General features: G+C 44.0%; 1 protein-coding gene across 2 annotated transcripts in view; it reads left to right on the plus strand.

Annotated features, from left to right (window-relative positions):
• Positions 1 to 8,241: 8,241 nt before the first annotated feature.
• TRANK1 (tetratricopeptide repeat and ankyrin repeat containing 1) overlaps positions 8,242 to 21,270 on the plus strand; it is a 98,828-nt gene continuing 85,799 nt past the window's right edge. Inside the window, exon 1 of one of the 2 annotated variants that reach the window (XM_023620746.2) lies at positions 8,242 to 8,520. In XM_023620746.2, coding sequence (XP_023476514.2) covers positions 8,426 to 8,520 — 95 coding nt within the window. In that variant the 5' untranslated portion in view covers positions 8,242 to 8,425. Of the gene's footprint in view, positions 8,521 to 8,899; positions 9,207 to 21,270 lie in introns of those variants that run through there. The other variant, XM_023620747.2, reaches the window with a different exon arrangement.

Below are 21,270 nucleotides of genomic sequence, written 5' to 3' on the forward strand. Positions count from 1 at the left end.
TGTTTTTGATGTTGCAATTTACATCTTTTTATGTTATGTATCATTAACAAATTATTGTAGCTATAGTTATTTTTAATACTTTTCTTCTTTAACCTTTATACTAGAATTAAGTGACTAACATACACCGTATCACAATATTAGAGTATACTGAATGTGATTACATATTTAGCTTTATTGTATATTTTCTTATGTTTTCACATTACTAATTAGCATCTTTCATTTCAGCTTGAAGAACTCCTTTTATCATTTCTTGTAAGGCAGGTCTCTTGGTGATGAACTCTCTCAGCTTTTGTTTGTCTGAGAAAGTCTTTATTTCTCCTTTGTGGCTGAAGGATAGCTTTTCTGAGTAAAGTAGTTTTTTGGTTAGCAGTTTTTTCTTTCAGCACTTTTGATATATCATCCCACTCTCTCCTGGCCTGCAAGGTTTCCACTGAGAAGTTTGCTGATAGCCTGGTGAGGGTTTCCTTGTATGTAAGGAATTCTTTTCTCTTGCTGCTTTTAAAATTCTCTTTGTCTTTGATTTTTAGACAGTTTTATTGTAATGTGTCTTGGAGAAGATCTCTTTGGGCTGAATCTGTTCGAAGACCTATGACCTTCATGAACTTGGAGAACTTGGATGTGCAAATCTCTCCCTAGATTTGGGAAGTTCTCTGCTATTATTTATTTAAATAAGTTTTCTGTCCCTTTCTCCCTCTCTTCTCGTTCTAGGACTCCAATAATGTGTAAATTGTTTTGTCTGACGGTATCCCATAATTCACACAGGCTTTCTTCAATTTTGTTCTTTTTATTTTGTTCTCCTCTGACTGGATAATTTCAGTGACCTCTCTTCCAGATCACCAATTCTTTCTTCTGCTTGATCAATCTGATTTTGATGCTCTCTGTTATATTTTCCATTTCATTAATTCTATTCTTCTTCTCCAGAATTTGTTTGATTCCTTATCATGATTTCTATCTGTTAAGCTTCTTGTGTTATTTGTGTATCATTTTCCTGATTTTGTTGAATTGCCTTTCTGTGTTTTCTTGTGGCTCACTGAGCTTCCTTAAATCAACTCTGTTGAATTCTTTATTGAGCACATCACAGACCTGCATTTTTCTAAAAATGGTTGGTTGATGGAAAATCGTTATGTTTCTTTGGTTGTGTCATGTTTCTTTGATTTTTTTCATGTTCCTTGAAGTCTTGTTTTGCCTTCATTGCATTTGAGAAAGCAGTTACCTCCTTCAGTCTTTACTAACTGGCTGGGGCAAGAAATAAGTGGGGCTCTTTGACAGCATCCTGTACAGCTAGGGGAGCTAGGTGCTCACTCACATGCTCTCATTTTCCCCTGTGAAGAAATAGCTGGCTGAGAGGGTCGTCTGGCACTGAGCTGTGCTGCCTTGGAGGAGGGGTGATGCAGGTAAAGTAAAACTGTTCCTCTTACTTTCTTCACTGCGTCCAATCTTGGATTTTTTTTGCTCCAATGGTGTGCTGGAACTTCTCCACTGGACTCCTGGACTTCCACAAGGCACTCTTATCCTTGGATGATTGACAAAATTGGTGGTCTTTGGAGAGAAGATGGTAGAAAACTCCTATTCCACTGTCTTGTTGATGTCACTCCCCAAATAAGTATTCTTTAAATCCATGTTCAACCTGTCCACAGAAGATGGACTGAACAGTGTGTGGGCAAAGGAAGAGGAGGAAGACTCTGCTGATATGTCAGCCTCTCCTCTGTGGTCCAGAGAATCTCATCTCTGACTCGACTCTTTACATACTGCTTGTAGCACAAGCAGAGCCCTACACTTATCAGGATCCACCCTCCTTGGAAAGCAGTTGAATGACCATCTATTGTTAGTCAACTTGTCCTTGGGGGGGTTTTCTATCCTTCCTGCCCCCACATCCCAAACCAAATGGTGTTTCCAAATACTCTTTAAAATCCCATATAAAACTCTCCCCAGAGTTTGGGTAGAGACAAACTTCTTCATCTTTGGGGCTATGCTGTTTTAGGGCTTCTTAGAGGTGAGGGACATGGGCAGTTGCCCAGATGAATCACCCCTTGATCTGGCTCTGCAATCTAAGGAAGGGATATGCAGTGCCACAGAGCAAAAGCCTAGCTGCGCGTGGGAGCAGGGGTGTGGAACGGGAGAAGCAGCGTTATTGTGCACATTCTCCGAAAAGCAGAATTTTCAACCATTTAAAAAGAATGTTAGAGGACAATAGTGGGTAGAACACAAGTATTTGGTTTTATTTCCTCCTGAAACCCCACTAAAACTATAGTAAATGATTTTTTAAAGGCATGAGGGAGAACAGGAGAAAATACAACAGCAACAAAAGAGCTAGAAAGCTCTTTCGAGTGGGAAATGACTTAGTAGAAACCAGAGAAACAATACTAAGAGGACGGAGGGGAAAGCTAAGAGCTAGCTCATTTTACATAGCAGTGACCCCAAAACTCTGAGGAACTATTGGCACCTGGAGGTAGGGGTAATGAAAGGGCCTGAAAATAAGGAAGTTTGGTTGAAAGTCTACTTAAGAAGTGCAGGTTCCCTAGATCCCACCCCAACTCAGCATAGCTACCCACTGCCCCTTCCTCACCTGGCAAAAGGGGCTTTGCTCCCTGGAGGAGGCAAAAAGGCAAATCTCAGGACTGGGGGATGCTAGGCAGAGTTGAGGATAAAGGTACTATATTGCAAGCAGTCAACATGTGTATACCGGATGCTGAGGCTCCTAACTTCCCTACATCCCCTTGGTGCCCATAATGCAGGCACCCAGACCTTGACCCTCCAGACAGGAGATTGCCTAATCTGACCATGTCCAGAGGGAGACCCAAAGATCCTGATGTCAGAGATTGCTTACCCATTGGCTCATTGACTGCTTGCAAGCTAATAATCTCACTCACATGTTCTAACTTTCCAATTAGCTTTTAATCCACCTCTCCCTCTCTTTTTTAAAGCTCTTCTGTACAGAAAAATTGCCAACATCACAAAAGTAGAGAGAATAGTATAACAAACCCCCATAAGAGCTATTACCCAACTTCAACAATTATCAATATTTTACTAATCTTGCTTCATCTATACCTCCACTTTTTTGTTTGTTTTGCTTGAGTATTCTAAAGCAAATACCAGACACCATATTATTTCACTGATTATGAGAGAGAAAGAGAGAGAGAGGGGCGGTGGGGGTGGGGTGCGGAAGAAACACACAGTGGGTATTTCTAATAGAAAAAGACTTAAAAAACCCCCACATAACCACAATATCATTATCATAACCAATAACACTGACAATGATTCCTTAATATCATTATAATACCCAGTCTGTGTTCAGATTTCCCTGAGTATCTTAAAAAGTTATTTTTACAGTTTTGTCAGAATCAAGACTCATAAGGTTAGCATATTGCTCTGGGTTGACATATCTCTTAAATCTCTCATACGCTGTTATAGTCAACTCTCCCTCACCCCCTCTCCACTTTTTTATTGCCATTTTTTGGTTGAAGACGTCAAGGGATTTGCCCTGTAGAATTTTCCACATCTTGGATTTGGTTGATTGCATCCTCAGTGTGTCGTTTTAACATGTATTTCTCTATCCTCTGTGTATCCTGTGAACTGATAGATAGATCTGCAGTGGTGATTTCTTAACCCTTTATGTGTCATGGACCCCCATTAGGTAATCTGACAATGTTCATAGACCCCCTTCTCAGGAAAATATTTTTAAGTGCATAGGATTACAAAGAAAGCTATTTACATTTTACTATAATTCTCAAAATATTTTTAAACTTTTGTAATATAATAATATATCTTCTTTAACACATTAAATAGCAAGACCTAGCAGCAGGACTAACAATTATCATAATTATGAAGTAGGTATCAGCAAAAAACAATATTTTGAGGTATCCACAACAACAGTAATGGGATACGAAAGAATCCATTTCATTGTTGACAAAGTTTTTGGTACTGCTTTTATTGTAATTTTGTTTTTTGTTTGCATTTACCTACATTTATAATTGAAGACAAATTATGCTAAATTTAAGTTAAACTTTAGTGAAAATCAAGATGGTAATTATGTTATTGTTCAAGTTCACAGACTTCCTGAATTCTACCCATGGATCCTTGTTTATGAACCTCTAGTTTACAGGTTAGCTTAGATTCAGATTCATTTTCTTGGGATAAGAATTCTTCATCTGAGTTGCTGTGTCCTTCCCTTTATATCACATCAGGAGGCACTTAATGTTTGGCTGTCCCAGTTTTAGTGATGTTAGGACTGATAAATGGGGTAAAAAGAAATAACCAGATCTCTTCTTTCTCCTAGTAGGTTTACTACCACTGATGATCATTGATGGATGGGCTCCCATTGTTCAAATAGGGGAATTAGAGCGTTAAGAAGAAAAATGACTGTAATGATTAAAGTACATGAAATAGTCTTTAAAAATTCATGAGTTCGGAGCCAGCCTGGTGGCGCAGAGGTTAATTTTGCACATTCCACTTTGGTGGCGGTGGCCCGGGGTTCGCCGGTTCGGATCCTAGGTATGGACATGACACCGCTTGGCAAAGCCATGCTGTGGCAGGCGTCCCACATATAAAATAGAGGAAGATGGGCACGGATGTTAGCTCAGGACCAGTCTTCCTCAGCAAAAAGAGGAGGATTGGCAGTAGTTAGCTCAGGGCTAATCTTCCTCAAAAAAAAAAAAAAAATTCATGAGTTCATTAAAAAAAATTTGTTAGTTTCTAGGGTACCAAGTCATTATTCTGAAAACTGGTAAATAAAGGGAGGAAATACATATTTATCCTGCCTTTTCTATATAAATTGTTTTTCATGACAACCAAATGATTAAAGGTGGAAAATTCATCATTGAAGAATTCTAACTAATAAATTCAGAAAGAAAGATAGAACTAGAAAAATGGTTTTCTTTGATGCTTAAACACAACTCTATTCCCCTTTGGCAGTTTATTTTTGCTTTCTGGAAAAACAAAATGTCCCAGCCTCAACTTATACATTTCTGCCCTCAACATGGAATTAGTGATTTTCTTTAAAAAGTCCTGGTTCCTTGTAGAGAGGAATGGTGTTTAGAGATCACCTCCTAGGGCCCAACAGTGCACACTATTATTGAATTCAGACACACTGCATCACATCAAGGATGGACAGTTGAATAGAGCTAGACAGTAAACTCCAAGTTCACATTGATATTTCCAATTCCATTTTCAGATTACAGAATTTTCCCTAACCTCTTTGATTTTTATTTGTATTTCTTTTCCCTTACACAGAAAATCTTGGTGTTAAATGACATTATCATAATTGATTATTTGCTTATTCTAATGTATATACATTACCGAGTAATAAAAATGTTGCCAAGTAATATTTTTAAATAAAATTTTTTTAAAGATTGGTATCTGAGCTAACACCTATTGCCAGTGTTTTTGTTTTCCTCTTCTTCTCCCCAAAGCCCCCCAGTACATAGTTGTGTATTCCAGTTGTAGGTCCTTCTGGTTCAGCTATGTGGGATGCTGCCTCAGCATGGCCTGATGAGTGGTGCTAGGTCTGCACCCAGGATCCGAACTGGCGAAGCCCTAGGCCACAGAAGCAGAGTGCACGAGCTTAACCACTCAGTCACAGGGCCGGCCCCTAAATAAATGTTTTTAAGAATGTTTTTGAAATATATCAATATTACTTAATAACAATAAGACTATTAAATTCAAGATTTTTTTGTTGGTTCTTTTCTTCCCCTTAGGGTATATCCCTTTAGTCAAAAAACTGTGTTTTAAAGTCACAAAATAATTTTCATTTGGTTATGCTACCTGCTTGATAGACAGTTAAGTTCATTTCAATTTTAGGAACTACTTTTTAGAAATTAGACTTAACCTTTCTATTATGTTAAATGTTCACATGGTCCCAAAGTAAAAACTATAAAACAAGATGTATTTAAGGAAGCCTTGCTTCCCTATCTTTCCCCTTTACTCTGTTCCTTTTTGTAAGTAACCATTTGTCTTAGTTTTGGGGTTTCCTTTCATTGTTTCTTTCAGAAAATATAAGCAAATGCAAAAATTATTCACCTCTCCTTACTCTAAAGGTAGCATACTATACACACTCTTCTCACCTGTTTTTTTCCCACTTTACAGTATTTCCTCCCCTTCAGCCCACAGTGTTGTATAGGGATCCCTCATTTCTTAGTACAGCCACATAGTTCTCCATGTTGTGGTTTATTCAATCAGTTATCTATTGATGGACATCTCGTTCCCTTAGTCTCAATCTTGAACAGATAAGCGTCTGAGGAAAATCCAGAACATTGAGAACAAAACAAAAAACAGAAACAGAAAAAGGAAGCCAGAGAATAGAGCCTACGTGAGAAAACAAAAACTACCATTGATAGCTGCATGGAGTTGAGAAAAGGTATGTAACCATGGAAAAGAGAGTGGGGTATCCCAGCAGAGGAATGCTCACAGGATAAGAAAAAGCTCTTGGAAAAATGACAATGTGATATCAGAAATAAAAAACTCATTAAGAAGAATTAGAAAATAAAACTGAAGAAATCTCCCAGAAACAAGGGCAAAAAAGACAAAAACAATGGAAAATAGGGGAGAAGTGATTTGAAATCAAGGGACTATATCACAGGGACCAATCCTGGAAGTCTGATTATAGGATTCCTATAATTTGAATAATAGGATTTCCAAAAAGAGAGAATAGGGAAAATGGAGAAGAAATAATCAACAAAATTATTCAAGATCATTTCCCAGAACTAAAGAGCTTAAGTTTCAAGATGGAAAGAACCCACTCTATACACAGTGCAATGGATGAATGGGCCCACACTGAAGTACATCATTTAGTAATTTCAAAGCATTGGGGAGAAAAAGATTTTTTAGGCTCCCAGAAATTAAAAAAAAAAAAGTCACATAAAATGGGTAGTTGGAAGTTTTCGGATTTCTAACCTAGAATTTTATACCCAGCCAAACTATATCATGGGTGAAGACAAACACAATCTAAAAAGAATTTACCTGATGATGCATAAATCTTGAACCAAAAAAACCCAACAACAAGAGTTAGAAGCTTTATTTAGAGACAGAGCCATCAAAATGATCAACTAACAGAGATAAAAGTGGTTACCTCTGGGGAAGAAGTGCGCTGGGGGGGGCTGACCTTTTAACTGTGAGAATGTATAATTTTGGTAAAAATATAAAAATAGCAGAAAGAGAAGAAATAGTTTTAAAAAGAAAGACAACTGTTTTGAGAACTGTTTTGAGTTGATATGACTGTTTTGAGGAATATGATGAAGGATATCAGAGGAAGTATGACAAGAAGATTCTGAGATGCTTATGGAACTGGTCCAAGGGCGGTCCAAGTGTCACCTCACCAATCTCATGGCTTGTTCTCCTTGATGTAAGACCCTGCCTAGGCCTTCTGGAAGCAGAGACTCCTTGCAATTGGCCAAAAAGAAGAGGCACGCTAGAAAAGGTGGCATAGGCCTTTCCTAAATATAAAACTGGGAGATGTTGGGAAAAGCACTGCAGAAAGGATATGTAAAGTCTCCTAAAAGTGAAAGGACCAATTTTGTCTGAGAAATGCAAGTAGCTCCAACTGTTTGGAGACCAGTTGTGTTTCCCAAACTTTGCCTCATGTTATAATCACCTGGGGAATTTTAATAATACTGATGTCCATGTCATACCCCATAACAACTAAATCAGACTATCTGGGAGTAGGAGACAGACATCAATATTGTTTTAAAGATCCTCAGGTGATTCTAATGTGCTGCCGAGTTTGGGAACCACTGGAGTACAGTGTTTGTGTGAGGAGGAGAAGACTGGAAGGTAGGGTAAAATCACCAAGAGTCTCAGACGCCCAGCTACCTAATCTGGTCTCTGTAGGCAATGGGGGTGCCACTGAAGGCTTTTTAATCGAAAGTGATGCAATGTGATATTTGGGGAAGATTAATTAAAGGTGAGACTCCTCCAGAAGCAAGGAGACCACTAGCTAGACTGATAGGCTAGTTCTTGATTCAGAATAAGCAGCGTAGAGAAATACACGGGCTGTGTGCATTAGGTGTGTCCATGAGTCACCAAATACTGCCTGCCTCATTGGAAACTGTACTGTTCCTCTCGCTAAAGCACTGTGGTGTCCTTCTCCCTGCCCCTGGGCCCGCCTGGTGTCGTGGTCTCCCAGGTGGATGCAAGAACCACCAGGAGGCAGTGTAGGCGAAAGCCTTGCCCCCAGAGAGGGCTGCGGGCTTTGCTCTCTGATTGGGCCAAATCCCTGGCGTGGAGGAGAGTAATCCCCTTCGCCTAGAAGTTGAGGACCAAACAGGAGCTGTGAGCGAAAGGGTGTGCAGCTTGTTGCGCCGACAACCGAAGGAGAAATGGCAGCCTGAGGTTGTCCTAACCGTCTCCCAACTCTTTCGGTCATCACTGCCCTTCCAGGAGGTTCCTTGTTAGTTCCTGCCTGTGGTGCGAGGTTCACGCCTCCGTAAGCGCCATGAACACGGCTGCGAGCATCAAGACGTCAGGGGCCTCACTGGCCTCTTTGCGTGTGAATCCCCAGCGTCTCCAGAATGGAGAGCCGAGCACACGGTAAGTACTCGATACCCAACGAATGACTGAGGCAGCCGGGAAGCGGGAGCTAATGGGCACGGCGTTCGTTGACCCGTGGGCTTTTCTCCCTAGTTTCTTTGTTGGAGAGGAACAGGAGGGAAGGAGGAGAGGCGAGCCAAGGCCGTTGGCTGACCATTTCCTCAGTTTCCCCTACAATCGCGGCGGGCCCCAGTTTACGAAAGCAGAATTCACCGATGACCGAAACATGTCGGAGGGGTGTGTCTGTGTGTGCACGCTCTGTCCCTCGTGGTCACCGGCTCGAAACACTTATTTTTCAAAGGCGGCCGAGAGACACCCCATTGGAGCACTCACGCAAGATGGGAGACAACGAAACGCCTCTTTTGAACACAGTGACAAACACCCCCTCCCACCCAGCGGCGACGTGCACGTGACACTTTTCGGGCTTTCGCAACTACGTGGAAACTTGGAATAGGTCTGCGGCTGCACACAGCCGGGACCCGGGGTCCCCTCGCCCCCGCCCCTGCTCGTCACGGCCCGGGAGCCGAGCCACCGCGAGCAGGGGACCCCGCGCCGCCCCTGCCCAGGGCCGCGGCTTTCGAGCTTCCGCACTGCCCGCCGCGCCCTGTCCCCCGTGAAGCGGCTGCCAAGGCGGCGGCGGCAGCGGTCCCTCCGGCCCCGGCCATGTGGGACCCGCGGGCAATGAGGTGCGTAGCGGCGCGGGAAGCGCGGGGGGCGCCTCCAGCCTTCCGGGCCCCGCGCCTCTTCCCGGCGGGAAGCGGCCGCGCGCCAGGGCTGACGACCCCCGAGGCGGCGGCCGGGCGGGCCATCCCCGTGGGCCCCGCTCTCATCCAGGTGCAGATGGGGGGCCTGTTGCACGGGATTGGGCTCGGGGGGCGGCTCCAGCCTTCCCGGCTCTGGGGGACTAGGGCAGGGGCTGCGACAGGACTGCGGCGGCGCGCGGCCTGCCTCGTCCCCACCGGAGTACCGAACCTGCCGCTCCCAGGCCCACCTCCCTCATCCTGCAGGGGACCCGTGGGCCGCCAGCAGGTTCTGATGAAAGGACCAGCGGACGCGCCCCCGGGGCACTCTGGCTGGCAGGCGCCGGGGCTCGGGGCGGGATTTCCTGGCAGGAGGAGGGTCGCGATTCCAGCCGCGGGCAGGCCTTTTCCCTAGCCCGCCCGATCGTGAGCTGGGCTTGCCCGAAGGGGCCTGCACCGTCCGCCGTCCTCGGCTAAACGAGTCTGGGGGCGGGGTGGCAGCAGGGGCCGAAGGCTCAAAAGCGGAGAGCCCAGAAGCCCGGGCTTCTGCTCCGGAGCGTTTTCAAACGTGGGCTCGGAGCCTGGAACCTGGGAGGCGCACTCCGCCCCCTCTGTCCCCGCGCCGCCGGGGAGCCCTGCGTGTTTGCAACCTGGCTGAAATAGCGCCTATTTTTCGGTGTGCAGGGCAGGCCAGCTCCACTCCCAGCTGGGGGCGTTTCTGGGCGGCTGCAAGCTTTGATGCTTCCTAGGGAAGATTCTTAAGGAGATGTGCAATATGAAAAATAAAACATTTTCAAACAAGGGGAGAGAAAGGGACTCTGACGTCTCTAGTCCCTAGCCCAGTTGCTGTTGGCCCAGTCAACTCTTACGCTGGGAAGGAAGAGCCGGGAGCAAAGGTTCTTGCGTTCCCAGCACCCAGCTTCTCTCCACCCCGACCCCGATGCCTCGTGCTGAGCCTCCCGGGGGCCAGGCACCTTTTTGTGGCAAGGCTGTTACCCAGATCACTGGGTCTTTTGTTGAGCAACCTGTTTCGTGCCTTATAGAAAGCACTACTTTGTAGGAGAGTCAGAAGTTTCTTTCAACTGTTTTCCATCAGCACTGTTTTGTAGAATTGCAGGATGGGTGCTTGCGTTCTAAGCACCCTTTGTTGGCACTTGCATCCTCTGCAGGGAATGCTGGTGCGATGGGTGTGTGTGGCATTCACCCCCAAAGTCAGATTCCACTGCCTCAGGCCTATAAGGTTTCTCAGTCTTTTTTGACCAAGACCCACTATAGAGACCCACACCCACCTACATACATATGTAAATATAAAACTGCACCAAGAGCTTCATGGTATATTTATTCTCTCTGCAGGGAGAAGTATAATGATATTTTCTATTTTCGGTTTTTTAAAAAAGTTAATCATAATCTGTTAATTGATCTTATGACAGACTAACCAGTTTTAGGTGGCAACTGCAAGCTTTCTTTGGGGCATCTCCAGAGAGGCTGAGGAGAACATCAGCATTTCCCTGGGAAGCTGACTTTGGAAGGGAGGGCGTGGTGTAGAGATGGAGGAGGCTGAAATCTGTAGCGGAACTGTGAAAGTACCATAGGACGCGGCTGTGAGGTTCACACCAGTAGCATCTGCAAAGGCAGGCTGGAGGATGCTTTTAGTTACTCTGGTTCTGCCTGTCTGTCCACACCAAGCTGGCTGCCTGACATGGGGCCCAGTGGGGACTTGTGTGAGTGCTGGCAAGGTAGGGAATAATGGCTCCTTGCTATTAGGACTTTTGTTGTTGTTTTTTTTTTTTTGAGGGAGAGCAAAGGAGGGTGCTGCAAGGCTGCCACAAATTCTGGATTTGTACATTTGAAAGGGGAGTCTTTAACTCTGCTCAGAATTTTACAACTGCAGTGTCAGGAGCGGGGCCATCATGGTGTTATAGATGAAGAAACTGAGGCCCATCACCTGTTAGTCCTTACAGCTGCTTAGTGGTAGATCTGAGCTTAGACCCCCTCTCTCTTGACTTCCCAGCCCGTGGCTCTCAGGGACAAATAGAGACTTTGCCTTGTGGAATTCTTAAACTTCTGTTTGCTGAGTTCTGTTTTCTTGTGCTTGCTACCAAAGGCCCATTTCTATGGTATATATCCTCTTATTATTTTATCTTTGCTTTTGAGATGAAGATTCTTTTACTAGCCAGAGTAGGGCCTGCAAGCCCGTTGTTTGAGTCAGGAAGGTACAGTAATCCTGAGGATATTTTTAAGAACTGAAGTGGAGGTTAGGGTGTGGGCCTCTGGCATTGTGGCATTGTTTTTGCTGACCTTGAGGAACTAACTAGCTGTTCTCTCCCTTTCCCAGATGGGGAAGTGGAGGTGACAGGTCACTGCCTTGCCTCCAGTTTTCCAGTCAGTGACACAGCTGACCGTGGGCTCATGGCTTTTGTAACAAGTTTCCTTGGAGCGCAGCCTGAGATTCTTAAGGCCAGTAAAATCTTTGTTAGTAAGAAATCTTTAAAAGGAAGAAGAATTGGGGGAAATGGACAGTCTCTGAAGCAAAGATGACACTTTAAGTTACAGCAGAGATTGATGGTGGGGACAGTGGCAGTGGCAGGCACAACATTCAGGTTTAAACTAAAAAAAAAAAAAGTATTGAGCCAGGTAGACAGGCATCCCCGAAGCCCCCAAAATGCCCACAGTGCTCCTGGGAGGCTGTCCATTTTGCCTGATCGGACATTTTTCTTGGTCTCAAATTTCTTAAGTAATGATTGCCTTGTTTCCTTGTTTTTGTGGAAAATCTGGAAGCTTGAATGAGCTTTATCTATGATACCCTGACCCAGTTTACCTGAATCGACTCCACTCCATCTTTTTCCTGGGTGTTGAGCCTCACTCAGTATCAGTGCCCACCTGCCCTCACCATGGCACGTTTGTCTGAGCTCCTGTGTGCCTGGTGAGCTGGCGGGACTCCTGTGTGTCTGTCAGAGTTAAGCCAAGTCTGAGTTTAGCTATGCCTTTATTTGAAGTTCCAGTGACATTTAGATTGAGAAGTTTTAATTCTTTTAGATACTGGGCCTTCCTGTTAATGGGGGCAGCACTTGGAAAGGGGACAGGCCTGCTAGCCCTAGAAAATGGTGATGACATTTTGGAGGTATAGGGGCAGAGAGATTTTCCCTTCTTCCCTTCTAGGTTCTTTGGCTGGTCTAATGATTAAATTGACATAAGACAGATTAACGGGAGAAAACCAAATTTAATTTCATATGTACAGCAGCCCCATAAAAAATGAGACTCAAAGAGGTGACCAAAACAGAAAGCTTTTACACCTTTTAGACAAACAATAAATTTGTGAAGAATTAACAAGACAAAAGGGTTTGGGACTTCAGGTATTAAATTAGTGGAGAAGTAACAAGATTTGCTTATATAGCCTTCTCGGCCCTAAATTCCCTTTATCTGGGGATAAGGATACCTTCTATTCTCCTGGTACGGGGGGATCCTTTCACATGGGAGATTTATCTCCTGCTTTCAGGGAGACAAGGGTCAGTGTGTCCTTCTTGTCTCGGCTGTTTCTCATTACCTTTAATTCAAAATAATCTATGTGCCAAAGTGGCATATTTTTGGGTGGTGTATTCTCCCCTTCCGAGGAATCCGGCCATTTTGCAGGGAACTGCACGAAAGATAAAATATAGAGAATTACAGTGCTCTGCTGGGCAATTTGATTCCCTGTGACAAGAATACTCAGATCATAGCCTTGGACTTGGATGAGCTTCGTGTCGAGCTGTGGCCTCCAGGGCGCTTTCCTTTGGTCACCGTTGGGCCAGCTCATCCTCTGCCCATCAGGGTCCACTCTACCTGGATGCTCAAAAATTTGTGACTTTGAGGGCTCACTCAAGTCTAAACTCATTGGCCAGGTACTAAGGGTCACCGTTATTTGGCTCTCTCAGACTTTTTCTCTAATGTGCACTTTCTCCTCGCCTCAATGTCTGACCTCTTCTCAGCTCTTTTTGCATTTTGTTTTTCAAGTCAGTTCCACTCACCATATGTGTGAGGGCCTTGTTTTGGCCTATGGAGGATGCAAACTTATTTGACACAGGTGCTGCCAGTGGCGGTAGAACAGAGTCAGTGCCAGGCAGACCCATGAGAAAGGATTAGTGGAGATGCAGACAAGCACTCCTCCAGCTCCCAGCTCCTGAATCCTTCCCAGGAGGAAGTGTGGGAAGTCAGTTTTGAGCCTAGACAGATGCAGAGAACTTCTAGCAGGTAGATTAAGGGGTGCCAAAAGGGAGGGAGGGACATTCCAGGTAAAAGGAGCAGCTTCTTATTAAGGATAATGGTGAGCAAAATGGCTTATACTGTAAATATCAATGTAATAATAAGAATAGTTGACCCTGTGCCAGGCTGTATGTTGTGTGTTTCATGTATTATCTTATTTAATTCTCACAGAAATATTATGAGCAATCCCCATTTTACAGATCTCCCAGCACCAGAATGTAAGGTTCATGAGGGCACAGTGTTTTTGGTCCATCTTGCTCATTCAAATATCCCAAGCATCCAGCAGAGTGCCTGGCACACAGTAGGCACTCAATTAATATTTGTTGACTGACTGAGGAAACGGGTAGTCCGGTCATGTAGGTGATGCTGTCCCTGTTTTCCAGCCTAGGATTAAGTGAATTGGCTACCTGACACCAGGCCGGGAAGAGGTAAAGTGGGACTTGATCTCAGGTTCTGGACTTTCTCTTCTCTGAGGAGGACACACTCATATCCTCCTTCTGGTGCTAGCCCCAGCCTTGTTACACTGCTGTACAAAGATGTGTAAGAGGGAGGGAGCCAGACGAATTTGGGATCATGAGGCTGCAACGTGGGGGAGTCTATAGTGTTGGAGAATGCTGGAGAGGTGAGTCAAAGGATGTGTATATGTGTGTGCGTGTGTGTGTGTGTTTTAACAGCTGTGTTTTATTTGGAAGGCTGGGAGTGTGGGTGAATACATTTTTTTCAGCCTGGCCAAAGTCCATACTTTTCTCAAGGGCAAGTTGAAGGCCCTGTGTTTCAGGAAGCGGTCAGCTGGTGTTAGAACTCGAGCTAAACCTCATGTCCTCCCGGCACTTCTAAGGGGCCTCCCTTCGGGGGTATCCCTTTTAGGGGTCCCTGTCTAGGGGAGACTCTTCTGTTTATCGGGAGCTCCTGAGCGCTCTGCACACTCCCCAAGCTGCTGTGGATGGTGTCTGAGCCTCTCCGTTGGGTTTGTCTTGATTTCAGATTGAAGCAGAAGCAGATTGCTGTGGTCTTGCTGGTGGCGGGTGGGATGGAGGCCATTAATTAGCATTTCCAGTCTTACAGAGGAGCTTGGGGAGGGCGCTGGAGGAGAGGATCACTAGGCCGCTATTACTCAAATTCTCCTTTGAGAAAGCACTTTGTTCAAGGGCTGTCATGGGCTGGGCTTGTGTCCTCCGTGGGGCTGCTCCCAACTTCACCACCACCTGCAGCTCCCAGGTCCTCTGAGGGAGAGTGGGGAACCAAAAGGAGGGGAATATGGCAGGTGTGGGGTGGTCTGGATTTAGCACAGATACCTGCTTCAAGATTTATGAGCAGCCTGTGCTGCCGATGCTTAACTTTCTCATTTGTCTTGAGGCAGAGTGTGGAATTCCAGCTTTCTGGGTTTTCTTTGGGTTTGCTTTGCAGAGATTTGATTTTAATTTTAAAGACCATCGTTCTTGTTTTCCCTAGTCTCCCTCACCTCTTGTTTACCTCATCTCCTCCAGGGCTTGTGGACACAGATTTTGGCATCAGACTTGGGTTTGGGCCTTGCTTGGAGAAGTTCCATCACCTTGATTAAACCTATTCCCTGACCTGTAAAATTGGGATAATAATTATACCTCCCCTGCCAGCATTGTTAGGGACATTCAGTGAGAAAATTCAGGAGAAGGGCTTAGCATAGGGCCTGGCACAGAGTAAGTGCTCAATAAAGTTTTCCTGTTATCACGCAGCTGCCTCGGATGACTCATATTCAAATAGTGAAATGAAATGGAAGAATGCCAGGCTGTGGCACATAGTAAGGAGATATCGTGCCCACCACTGGCCACCAGCTGGGAGGGAGGCCTCCTTATGGCCTTCCACTTTGGAAGTCAAGGGATCGAGATTCCACTTCAGAACCAGAAGTTGAAATGGATCCATCTTTGCCCTGTAGTGATATTTCTCCAGCATCTTCCAGGGGCCTGCAATGGTGTTAGGGTCTCAGAATGTCTGCCTTTCAAGGTCTGTACTATCTGCGCACTATCCAAGACTGAACTATACTGTGAGGTTTTTAGCTTGTCCTTCCTTAAGAATGGCTTTCTTTAGTAATCTGAGTTTACATTCTTCCTCCCCCCCCCCTTTTTTTTTTTTGCTGAGGAGGATTAGCCCTGGGTTAACATCTGTTGCCAATCTTCCTCTTTTTATGCTTGAAGATTACCCCTGAGCTAACATCTGTGCCAGTCTTCCTCTATTTTATATGTGGGTTGCTGCCACAACATGGCTTTGAGTGGTGTAGGTCTGCTCCTGGGATCCAAACCTGTGAACCTGGGCTGCCGAGGTGGAGTGCGCCAAATTCAACCACTATGCCACAGGGCCTGTCCCTCTTCCTCTTTTTTTTGGAGTTAAAATATTCCTTCTTCTGTGAAGTTATGGGGACAGTAGATGATACACTTTTTTTTTTTGATGTTCTTCTTTGGCAAAATAAAGAGCTGGCAACCCTGTTTAGGTTCCCTTCCATTTCTTGCACGTGTTACTGTTTACCAGTTCCAAAAGTCTCGGCACCACTGATCTACAGGATTATTCTTTGCTTTTAGCATTTCTGAATCTCCGAGACCATAGTTTCACGTGGTTGGGTAAGTGGCCCTGTTTACTGACCGTTGAATTCTCAACAGGTGCTTATAAATATGCAAACATCTTTCACCTTTATTTTTCCCCCAGTAGCCAACAGCTTTGGCAGTTTTATTTTGCTTGGACTAATCTGTTGTTTCTGGTTTGTGCTTTGTGTCATTGGCTTTTATTAAAATCTGTGTCCTCCAAGGGAACAGCTGACCATTCAACATTTCTTGGCTTTCCAAGAGACGGTCATAAATCCAAAACCACCAGTGAAATCGTCTAGTTTGAATTAAGCCTCCCAAACCTTTCATCTGTCTCTGATAAGTGAAGAAAGAGCCAGAAAATCATTTATTTATGCAACAATGCGGAGCCCGTGGGTTGCAGAAATAATAAGACTTACCAAGACTGAGTTTCTGCTTTAAGAACTCAGTCTACTGGGGAAGGCAGACAACAAAGTCTCGAGCGTGGAGCTTTTGAGACCTTGCACAGTGGTGGGGGCAGGACGCCCCTGATATAGACCCTTGTTTAACGTGAAGTTGGAGAGGGGGTGAAATGGGCAAACCACTCTCGCTTTCTTCCTTCTTTTCCAATGAATGAAAGAAGGCAAAAAACTATGTAGGCAAAATGAAGAAAGTTCTGGAAGGCTGCTAATGTCTTTGGTAATTAGGGAAGTGGCAGGAGAACATCTGGGCCTCAGAGGCACTGGATTGTGGAATTGTGGGGCCCCAGAAGCCCCACTTTCTGCCTCTCCTCTCGCTAGGTGTAGGTTTCCTGTTCTCTCACCCTAGCCAGGCTTCTTCTCAGGGTGGGGGGTAAGCTGCACCTCTCTGGAGTCTCCTACCCCAGCTTCTACCACCAGAGGAACACCTCCCAAAGTTCCAGTTCAAAAACTCCTGGGAAAGGGCGCTGGCCTGCAGGTCTGGCACACAGACCTCTCCCCTGAGAAGGGCTCTGTGGGGACCTGAGCAGCCATCCCGAGTGTACTTCCTTTTCTTTTCTTTTTTCCTTGAGGAAGATAGCCCTGAACTAACATCTGCTGCCAATCCTCCTCTTTTTGCTGTGGAAGACTGGCCCTGAGCTAACATCCGTGCCCATCTTCCTCTACTTTATATGTGGGACGCCTGCCATAGCATGGCTTGCCAAGCAGTGCCATGTCCACACCTGGGATCTGAACTGGCGAACTCTGGGCCGCCAAAGCGGAATGTGTGAACTTAACTACTGCGCCACTGGGCTGGTCCCCTCTGAGCGTCCTTCCTATGGGGACTGTCCTCCAGCTGCAGAGGGTTTAATAGGGCCTGAGAGCAGGTGCTGGGCCCTTCTTCTCAAGGAACAATCACAGTAGAGAAAGATTTGGAACTATTTTCAGACATTACAGCACTGATCTCTCCCACCCCTCATCCAAGGCCTTGAGTCTCAGATTTTCTCAGCTGTAGCTGCTTCAGTGACTGCCAATTTCAGGTAACCCCTTTGAAAACAGGCAGATGCTAGGGCTGTGTTTTTCTTACCAAATATTTTCTCTTTGCCGGGTAAACAAAGCAAAGGTTCTGTAAATGTTGCTGGGATCACACTCAAATTACATGCAGGGATGGCCATGGCCCATACCATCACCCGGACCATCGTGGACCAGGGGCATGACCTGGGTTCTGGTCCTGGCTTTCCTGCCCACCCACAGGTGGTGTGGACCAGGGCTCTGGGTTGGTGGCCAGGAGGTGAGCCTGGATGTCACCTCTCATGCTCACTGCTGTGTGACCTTGGTCAGGCCCTTGAATCTCTGAGCCTTGAGTTCCTTGCTCCAGAAATTTTAGTGCAACCATCTCACTTTATTAAATCCTTTCTATTTATATCATTCTGTGAACATATTCAGAGAGGTGTTGTATAAGTTTCCTAGGGGTGCAGTAACAAATTACCACAAACTGGATGACCTGAAACAACAGAAGTTTATTCTTTCATGGTTCGGGAGCATTCTCCCCATTCCCAGGTCTACTTCCCAAACATCACCACTCTTACTAGGTCCTTAAGTGTCCTTCCAAAAATCCTCCTAATAGGTCAAGTGCACACATGCACAAATATATCCTTAAGCTCTTCAACTTTCTCTACGAATTGTTCTCCAGCTTGCTTTATTCACCTTAAGTGTGTATTTTTTTTAAAGATTTTATTTTTTTCCTTTTTCTCCCCAAAGCTCCCCTATACATGGTTGTATATTCTTCGTTGTGGGTCCTTCTAGTTGTGGCATGTGGGACGTTGCCTCAGCGTGGTTTGATGGGCAGTGCCATGTCCGCGCCCAGGATGCGAACCAACGAAACACTGGGCCGCCTGCAGCAGAGCACGTGAACTCAACCACTCGGCCACGGGGCCAGCCCCCTTAAGTGTGTATTTTGACATCTCTTCCTCTTACTTTATCTAGATCTGCCTTACGGTTTTTAATAGTTGTATGGTGTTCTGTACTAAGCTGTCCCATTCTTTGTATAAACGTCTCCAGTTGTTGGATGTGTATCGTTTTTACTTTTGCAGAGAACAAGCCAGTGAACATCCCGATGCACTTGAACAAAATATGTTTGCAGAATAAATTCCCACCAGCTAAAGAGCTGTGTGAAAAGTTTGTGCACTTAACATTTCTTTTTTTTACCTTATTTTTTTAATTGAAGATAGTTGCCGTACTACGTTGTATTAGTTTTGGGTGTACGAGACGTAGTGAGTCAACATTTATTTACATTACAAAGTGATCACCCTAATAAGACTAGTTACCATCTGTCACCAGACAAAATTGTTACAATATTGTTGACTATATTGCCTATGATGTACATTACATCCTCGTGACTTATTTATTTTATGACTGGAAGTTTGTACCTCTTAACCCCCTTCACCTATTTCACCCATGCCCCACCCCATTCCCCTCCGGCAACCACCAGTTTGTTCTCTGTATCTATGAGTCTATTTCTGTTTTGGTTTTTTCACTCTTTTTTTTTTTTTTAGATTCCACGTATGAGTGAAATCATACGGTATTCTTTCTCTGTCTGGCTTATTTCACTTAGCATAATACCCTCTAGATCCATCTATGTTGTCACAAATGGGAGAATTTCATCCTTTTTTATGGCTAATATTCTATTGGATATATACACCACATTTTCTTTATCCATTCACCTACCAATGGACATTTAGGTTGCTTCCATATCTTGGCTATTATAAATAATGCTGCAGTGAACATAGGGGTGCATATATCTTTTCAATTTAGTGTTTTTGTTTTCTTTGGATAAACACTCAGCAGTGGTATTTTGAATCATATGGTAGTTCTGTTTTTAATTTCTTGAGGAACCTCCATACTGTTTCCCATAGTGGCTGCACCAGTTTACTTTTCCACCAACAGTGCACGAGGGTTCCCTTTTCTCCACATCCTCGCCAACACTTGTTCTTTGTTGTCTTTTTGATAATAGCCATTCTGACAGGTGTGAGGTGGTATCTCATTGTGGTTTTGATTTGCATTTCCCTGATGATTAGTGATGTTGAGCATCTTTTGATGTACCTATTGGCCATCTGTATGTCTTCTTTGGAAGAATGTCTGTTCAGGTCCTCTGCCCATTTTTAAATCAGATTATTTGTGTTTTTTTGTTGAGTTGTATGAGTTCTTTATATATTTTGGATATTAACCCCTAATAGCATACCTCATTTGCACGTATCTTCTCCTATTCAGTAGGTTGCTTTTTTGTTTTGTTGATGGTATCCTTTGCTGTGCAGAAGCTTTTTAGTTTGATGTAGTCCCATATATTTATTTTTGCTTTTGTTGCTGTTGCCTGAGGAGATATATCCAAAAAAATATTGCTAAGATCCATGTCATAGAGTTTACTACTTATATTTTCTTCTGGGAGTTTTATGGTTTCAGGCCTTACGTTTAAGCCTTTAATCTATTTTGAGTTTATTATTGTATATGGTGTAAGGAAGCGGTCCAGTTTCATTCTTTTAATTGCATATTTTGGCATCTCTTCCTCTTACTTTATCTAGATCTGCCTTATAGTTTTTAACAATTGTATGGTGTTCTGTACTAAGCTGTCTCATTCTTTATATAAACTTCTCCAGTTGTTGGACTTTTGGATGTGTATTGTTTTTGCTTTTACAAGGAACGAGGCAGTGAACATCCTCATGTTCTTGAACAAAATACATTTGTAGAATAAATTCCCGGCAGCTAAAGAGCTATGTGAAAAGTTTATGCATTTAACATTTCCACAGACAGATGCTGCACCGCTTACCCCTGCCATCGGTGGTGTGTGAGAGTGCTTCTCCATCTCCAGCCATGATTTTGCTGGTGTAGGGTGTTATTAAGCTATTTTGGGGGCTTTTTTGATGTAGAGACGTTTTAAATTTTTTATGAATTTATGTCTATCACTGTATGGTTTCTGCTTTTGGTATCATTCGACTGGCTTTCTCATATATGAAGGAAGATTACATACAATTTTTTTTCATTGCATTAAAACTTTTAAAAATTTGTGTAAATCAAGAATCAAAAAATATAAAAAGATTACAATGAAAAGGAGGGAGTAGGTCTCTCTCCTCAGCACCCCCTCACCCCCAGTCAGGTTAAATAATTTTATTTCTGATGGATCCCTCCAGAATTTCTTTATACATATACAAGCAAATGCGAATATATATTCTTATTCAGCTCTTCCCTCTTGTTTTTTAAAATTTTGCACAAAAGGGAGCATAACGTACACACTGTTTTGCATTTGCTTTTTTAAAATATATTTTTGAGATTATCCCAGATCAGAACATAGAAAGCGTCCTCTTTCTTTTGCTCTATCTTTGTTTCTTGCCGTCTGTCTGTCTTTCTTCCCATCTGTCTTTCTTTCTTCCCGTTTGTCTTTCTTTCTGTCTTTCTGTCTTCACTGTGTAATACCCCACTGGGAGAGCTGCACTATAATTTATTAAACCAGTCCCCTGTTGGTGGGCATTAGGGTTGGTCCTAGTCTTTTATAATTACAAACATTTTAACAGTGACTAATCTTGTACATCCGCCATTTCCTGTGTGTGCAATCAGGGTGTAAGTTTGATTCTTGGAAGTGGAATTGCTGGGCCAAAGGCCATATGTATGTTTCACTTAGTTAGATATTGCCAAATTTCCTCCTAGAGTGGTTGAAGATAATCTAAAATTTGTACCTGTTTTCTCTTTGTGCTTTTATGGTTTCTTTTTCTCAATGCTTTTTTAAAAAAT

The sequence above is a fragment of the Equus caballus genome, chromosome 16 (genome assembly GCF_041296265.1).
Source record: "Equus caballus isolate H_3958 breed thoroughbred chromosome 16, TB-T2T, whole genome shotgun sequence".
Taxonomy (NCBI): domain Eukaryota; kingdom Metazoa; phylum Chordata; class Mammalia; order Perissodactyla; family Equidae; genus Equus; species Equus caballus.